The sequence below is a fragment of the Schistocerca gregaria genome, chromosome X, assembly GCF_023897955.1.
Source record: "Schistocerca gregaria isolate iqSchGreg1 chromosome X, iqSchGreg1.2, whole genome shotgun sequence".
Taxonomy (NCBI): Eukaryota; Metazoa; Arthropoda; class Insecta; order Orthoptera; family Acrididae; genus Schistocerca; species Schistocerca gregaria.
In genome coordinates this window covers 306,858,917-306,866,736 of record NC_064931.1, presented here as the reverse complement: position 1 = coordinate 306,866,736, position 7,820 = coordinate 306,858,917, and the positions used below count along the sequence as shown (strand labels likewise).

Sequence of the window (7,820 nt, the reverse complement as noted above, 5' to 3'; positions counted from 1 at the left end):
CATTTTACAAATATTAAGTTCCTTATTGCTCTTGGATTTGTTGCAGGTTCTCCAAGAATTTAATGTATTTTATCATATTGCTTCTTGTTTAGCCAATAGATGGCACACAAGGGGGGAGGGGGGGTGGTGCACTACAAAGGAATTATCTGAATAGGACAGAAATCAGTAAATGTGATATACATGTACAGACAAATAAATGATTACATTTTCATAAAAATTGGATGACTTATTCAAGAAGAAAATTGAGCAAGTAAGTAATGCATTGTTCCACCTCTGGCCCTTATGCAAGTAGTTATTTGGCTTGGCATTGGCTGACAGAGTTGTTGGATGCCCTCCTGAGGGATATCATGCCAAATTATGTGCAATTGATATGTTAGATAACCAAAATCCCAAACTGGTTGGAGGGCCCTGCCCATAATGCTCCAAACATTCTCAACTGGTGAGAGATCCAGTGACCATGGTGGCAAGAAAGAAGACAAGCAGCAGAAACTCTCACCGTGTGCAGCTGGTCATTAGCTTGCTGAAGTGTAAACTCAGGATGGCTTACCATGAAGGGCAACAAAAGGGGTATGAAAAATCACTGATGTACTACAGTGCTGTAAGGGTGTGCACATGCCGACAAAACAACCAAAGGGGCCCTGCTATGAATAGCACTCTGGATCATCACTCCTGATTGTCAGCGTATGGCAGCAACAGTCAGTTTGGCATCCCAGTCCTGTCTGGGGCATCTCCAAACATGTCTTTGGCCTAGAATTTCATTGACTGGAATAAAATTGTTTTGAGTGATGAGCTCCACTTTAACTGAGCCCTGATGACCAGCAAAGATATGCCTGGAGATGTCATGGCCAGCAGTGAAGTAGCAACCCGACTGTTATCTGACATACAGCCTGATAACCAGGAGTGATGTTCTGGGGTGCCATTTCTTTTCATAGCAGGATGCCTTTCATTGTCATCCACAGCACCCTTACAGCATAGCAGTACATTGATGATATTCTATTCCCTGTTTTGTTTTCCTTCATGGAAAGCCATCCTGTGCTTATATTTGAGCAAGATAGTGCCCACCTACACATAGCAAGAGCTTCTACTGCTTGTTTCTGTGTTTGCCAAACCCTACCTTGGCCGGAAAGGTCACTAGATCTCTCCCAATAAGAATGTTTGGAGCATTATGTGTAGGGCCCTCCAAACAGTTTGGGATGTTGACGATCTAATGTGCCAGTTGGACAGAATCTGGCATGCTATTCCTCAGGAGGATATGCAACTACTCCATTAACCAATGCCAACCTGAATAACTTCTTGGATAAGGGTCAGAGGTGGACCAATACATTATTGAGTTGTTCAATTTGTGAAGCTCTTTCTCTTGAATGAATCATCCAGTTTTTCTAAAGTTGTATTCATATTTTTGTCTTTACAGGTACATCACAGCTATTGATTTCCAACTGATTGACATAATTCTTTCATGGTGTATCTGCTTTTTGTCTTAGAGTCCAGTTTGTGTGTTTGTAGATGTTTTGCTGAAGGCTCAACAGTGTCTTAGAAGAATTCCTTTCTGTACTTTTCTTGCTGCAGCATCAAGTTTAACCAGTCATAACCTGTACACTCAAGCAGTAGCACCATAGCTCACAATTGCAGTTAATATAGCCTTGTGGTGCAATCTCATTACATTCAGTGGCAAACAAAGCTGGGGTGGCCGAGTGGTGCTAGGTGCTACAGTGTGGAACAGCGCAACTGCTATGGTCACAGGTTCGAATCCTGCCTCGGGCATTGATGTTGGTGATGTCATTAGGTTGGTTAGGTTTAAGTAGTTCTAAGTTCTAGGGGACTGATGACCTCAGACATTAAGTTCTATAGTGCTCAGAACCATATGAACCATTTTTTGCAAACAAAGCCACCTTTGTCTCATATTATTAATTTTATTCTTTATACCATTTCCTTTTCTTGCTACAGTTTCTGTGTGGCCTTTGAATGTCCAAGGTTCATCCAGGTGTACAACTAAATACTATTGTTGGTACCCCTTTTCTCCTGATTTATTTTAATCAATTGATCCCTAAAATGTCTTCCTTTAAATAACATGTGTCAGTTTTTGTGGAGCTACATTGAGTCAAACTTGCAAGAAATACTCATGTAAGAATCCAAGGAGCTTGCAACATTTATTTTATATTGAATCTCGATTGTTGTCATGGCCTAAAAGTAAGAAACCACTGCTATATGCAAAAACTGATAAAAATTTCTGATTTTGTGATTAATAAGAAGTGGCTCTAAGTTAATGTCCAAGAACTGAGGACCACAAACAGAGTTCTGAGGGCATACTTTCATTATATGTTTGATAATTACTGAATACGGACTTGATATGCATATTGTAGTTGCCTATATTGTGCCAATCTATATTCTCTGTCATATAAACTACTTTGATATATTATTCTTGCTTTTCGAACTTGTCTCCTATGCTCAGTAAGTTCTGAGCTTCAATGTGTCAGTTGTGCTGCATCAACATGTTTCTTCATCCTTTTCTATTGCTTGCTGTATAGAGACCTATAATTCAACAGCTTCTTCATCAAAATTGTCTCCTGGCTGACAAATGTGCTTTAACTTTTTGATGTGTGTACTTTCAATCTCCTGTTCTGTATTATTACTGCCACCACTGGGCATCTCCCTTCTGTAATGAATTGCTCTGTTGTGGGCATGGTGGGCATTCTTCCTTGTACTGAGCACAGTTATTGCACACAGATTACATCAAATTTATGTTCTTCTGATAGCTTTCATAATTTATGTAGCACCATCACACTGTGTGTTGCATTGAGCTAGGCTATTTGTAATGACTGAATGATGGGTGGAAGGGGAATGAAAGTAACAATGTACCATTGATTTTGCATGATGAGACACCTGCATTCATGTGTAGCTATGAATTACTTGTACAGTTGTTGTGAATAAAATTCCTCATCTCCTCTTTCACAAAGATTTTTAATTAATTCAGTATATTGGAAGGTTCATGGCTTTTACTTGAATTCTGCATGCTACTCATAATTTGGGATCAGGAAACATAATTACATATCCTGAGTGCACCATCATAGCTATTGTATGACTGTCGAAGGTCTACACTTATTTCATACTTTCAGAATGGTACACTATTTTCATTTTGGGTGCCAGCATCTAGCATGTGCTTTCTATAGACAGAGGTGGATGCAATTTTAGCTGAGTTGTGTATCTGAATGGTAAAATCAGTCATCTGTCTTTCATTAAGCAAGTGCAGGCCCATTGTAAATTTTACAGAATTTATCTCTGAATCACCTAACTTATATACATGTCCATAATGAAGGCACTTATGACATGTAGTTAGTGCCTAGTAATCTTAAACATATAATGCAGAGAACTCAATGTATAGCCTTCTCTGCTGTTCCACTAGTCTCTTTCTCATGGAAGGAGACACTTCTGCCACATGTTGTAATGTGGCTTTTCCCCTAGGACCTTTCTTAAATTTAAGACTAAATTCCTTACTCAAGTCTTGTGACTCACTTCACTGTTAAGGTTTTGTTCACAGTTGTTTGTCATTAGTTCTTCGTCTGGAATACTGCTGGGAACATCATACAGAATGACCAACAGGACTTTCTCCTTTGGTGGCTCATAGTTGACCTCAGTTTTCAATTTCTCATGTTTGATTAATTTTTTGCCATCTTGCCCAGTAGCCACATCCAGTGTTATGACATTCGTAGTTTAACGAATGCTTTTTATTTTTAATTCTCTTTCTATGGCTGTGCAACTTTTGAGATTTCCCTAAATTTCTTGATGTCTTCCCCATTTTGGTTTGATAAATACCATCATGTCTTGCTTATTCACTTGCTTTTCTACATTTTCCTTCATGGTCTGAGGCTATGAGTCCTTTGTTGTTGACACTGACACATACCATTTTTGAACTTTTTCCACATTCTTCACCATGCCAACACACCTCACCTGTGCTGGAGCCCACAATGATAGGCAATGTTTAAGTGATAGTGTCTTAACTGTAATTATATTCTGTCTGGCAACAAAATGCGGAAACTTATACTCACGTCACAATCTAGAAGCATGTGAACTGTCCAACTCCCAGCTCCCTTGTCCTTGTCCTTGTCCTTGTCTTTAGAAGCCGTGCTGGAAGCTGTTTACCAGTTGATAGACTGTGCTGACACTGGCTGGAGTGGATGATGTGATGTGATGCTGCTGGCATGCTGTGTGACGCAACTGGTGTTATCATGCTCATGGTGAATGATGTGATTTCAGCTGTGGCTGTGAATGCAACTGGTTCTGCTGACTGCAGCCTATCACATTCACTCAGTATGGCTCAAGCATTCTGTATATGTGGTAGATGAGCTGCTGCTCTTGCAGCCCAAGCTGCCACACTCACCACAGGGAAAAAACTTGTGAGCTTCGAAGCTTCTCTGTATTGATGCTCTCTTGCAGACAACTTTGTTTCTCTAAATATGAAGCACAGGCACTTGGATAACTGTATGCACTAGGATTTTGAATGAACACATCTTATTCACTTCAAAATCAGCATTTGAATAGCAGCTGCAGTTACAATGGAGGTGTATAGAGCATCCAGCAGTAAACTAGGACATAAAGTTTATGGGAAATCAACACACACCAACAGGTACCTGGATGTGGATTTACACCACCATTCAGCACAAAAGAACACTGTGCTAAGTATGCTGACAGCCCAAGCTCACCTCATTAGTTAAGCTAACCACATTCAACAAGAGCTGAATGAGCTCAAGACAACATTCCATGTGACTGGATACAACAGAGACATACAACTAGATAGGAGATACAGGAAGGACAAAACAGTCAAAGGTACAGAAGAAGCTGTTTCTGTTGCTCGCCTACCTTATGTGAGAGGCATGAGTGATCATGTAGGTAATGTTCTGAATCATAAAGATGCAAAATGCAAGACTTGTTGAGGTCCACCAAGAATCTCATGGATGCTCTCCAAACTGCAAGTGTCTGTGAACTCTAGTTTGAATTCAATGAAGTCTGTGTTTGTAAAACCAGGAGACCCATTAGTGCTTACATATTGGCACAAGAATGTTACGTATGACTGGGGCAGAACAACAAGCCAGATGTAGCTGAACACTACCAGGAATGTGTCCATTGTATCAATTTTCTAGAACCTCAAGTGCTTGCTCAGCAGCTGTGGATGCAGTAACAAAACATAAGGGAGGCTACTGATATAACCAAAACCCCTAGCATGAACAGGGAGGATGGCTACAAGTTACCTACGGCCTGCCTGCCATCAAGCCATGACTGGTGGGCTGCCTGTGTTAGCTGGCCAGCAGGACCACTTGATTTGGGTTTAGCAGCACTAGCAGGAGTCACGAGACAATGACTGTGAGGCCTCAATGCTTCTCTGCAGGAAAACACTACCATGGGTACAAGCTGTCTATTTGATACTGCGTACTGATTATCACCAAAACTCACCTACCAATTACTTACTAGAGTAGCACAGGCAATAGTCTGCCATTGCACTATTTCCTACCAGTCACATACTAGAGATGCTTTCCAGGCAGCCACTAGAGTGGCACAAGCTATATCCTACCATACACCATACTTGTCCACATTTACCTTTCCAAATTTCCAATAGCATCTCAGAATTGTGTTGTCAGTAGACATCAGATAACCAAAATATACAGAATATAGGTGAAGATATATACCTGTACCCATCAGTTAACTGCGCTGAAAAGGAATGTAGCAAGTTGGTTGCAACATCAGCAATTAAGTTGCTTTAGTGTTTTATAATTAGGCAGCCTAGTACCCACTACAAATCATCTTGAAGAACGTGACTTATTGATACATAACCAACACAGATTCAGAAAATATCATTCTGTGCAACACAACTAGCTCTTTATTCCCATGAAGTAATGAGTGCTGTCGAAAAGGGATCTCAGATCGATTCCACATTCCTAGATTTCCAGAAGGCTTTTGATACCATTCTTCACAAGTGGCTATTAATCAAATTGCGTGCATATGGATTGCTCTCAGAGAGCTCACAGTTCTTAGTGATAGACAGTAAATCATTGAGCAGAACAGATATGATATCTGGCATACCACAAGGTAGTGTCATAGGCCCTCTGCTGTTCCTGATATATATAAATGATCTAGGTGATAATCTGAGCAGCCCCCTTAGATTGTTTGCAGATGATGCTGTAATTTACCATCTAGTAAAATCATCAGACAATAAATTCCAATTACAAAATTTCTGTATGGTGCAAAAAGTGGCAATTTAGCAGATAAGTGCATGGTCATCCACATGGATATACAATAAATCGCACAAATCTAAGAGCATCAATTCAACTAAATACCTAGGAATTACAATTATGAGCAACTTAAATTGGAAAGACCACATAAATAATATTGTGGGGAAGCTGAAACAGAGACTGTGCTTTGTTGGCAGAACACTTATAGGATGCGACAAACCCACTAAAGAGACAGCCTACATTACACTTGTCCATCCTCTGCTGGAATATTGCTGCTATATGGGATCCTTACCAGGTAAGATTGGCAGAGGACATCGAAAAAGTGCAAAGAAGGGCAATAGCAGTGAGAGTGTCACTGATTTGATACGCGAGCTGGGGCATCAGTCACTGAAACAAAGGCGGTTTTCTTTGCGGCGAGATCTATATACGAAATTTCAATCCCCAACCTTCTCTTCCAAATGTGAAAATATTTTCTTGACACCCATCTATGTAGGGAGAAATGATCATCATAATAAAATAAAAGAAATCAGAGCTCGAACGCAAAGATTTAGATGTTCGTTTTTCCCCATGTGCCAACCGAGAGTGGAATGGTAGAGAAGTAGTATGAAAATGGTTTGATCAACCCTCTGCCAGTTACTTAAGTGTGAATTGCAGAGTAACCATGTAGATGTAGATGTAGATGTACACAAAATTATTTTACTCAAAATGACACTGGCCATGGAATCCTACAAATGTATAAAGTTGTAGTTGTAACTGTTTACACGATTTTGTATGTTGAAAGGAAGTTGTATTATGTCTGTCTGAGCACAATGTGGGCTATAAATTAGCAGCCCATTTCTGAAAGCAAAATTTGGAGGAAGTTGGTGTTGCCATGTGTTTTGAAAATAACATTAAGTTCAGATCTACTGAAACCAATAGTTTCTGCTAAGATCAACAACTGAAAGCCTGTGATTCTGGATTGTGAATTGTTGCTGCTAGAAAAGTTATTTACAAATATTACTTCATATAGATCCCCAATGGGAAATTTTCAAATTTGAGTCATTATTGTGCCACCTAGCAGAAAAAAAACAAATGATAGTCTGTAGAGGTTTTAATAATTATTCTCTTAAAGATTAAGATGAAAAAATGTTTTGAAAATGCTTCTTAATACTTATAATCAATGTTCTTTTATCGTTTCTCACAGCAATATTACACAGGAAGTCAGTACACAGAGATGCAACACATTTATCAGCAGACAATTAATGAGTGATGTAAACATTGACTAATAGCAAATGGCCTCACTGAACTTGATGCACAATTGTCCATGTTAAATGATTGTAGAAGATGGCTGCCAATGAAGGAATATATAAGGATTTAGTTAAAAAATTATTTCAAAGGCCCAGCCAGATCTGTACAAGTTTTCTCTCCACGTAATTTTTGACATATCTGCATGAGCCAAATGCCTGACTTTCAGAACTGAGGCAGTTCTGTCTACTTAAATCTGCTGACAAGAGACACCTTCAGCACTCTGTTGAAGGTACTAGAAGATTCATGCCATCTGTTTAGCCAATAGGGAGTGTGTGAAGGTGGTCACATATGTGGAGATGGGAGGGTTTTAGA

The 7,820-nt window shown here is 39.6% G+C and overlaps 1 protein-coding gene across 1 annotated transcript; it reads left to right on the top strand.

The window, feature by feature from the left end:
- Nucleotides 1–4,550: 4,550 nt before the first annotated feature.
- Nucleotides 4,551–7,470, top strand: LOC126298042 (uncharacterized). The gene is made up of 3 exons (XM_049989362.1): nucleotides 4,551–4,674; nucleotides 4,729–4,880; nucleotides 7,405–7,470. Exons 1-3 carry the CDS (start codon nucleotides 4,551–4,553, stop codon nucleotides 7,468–7,470), a joined length of 342 nt encoding a protein of 113 aa, XP_049845319.1.
- Nucleotides 7,471–7,820: the final 350 nt, after the last annotated feature.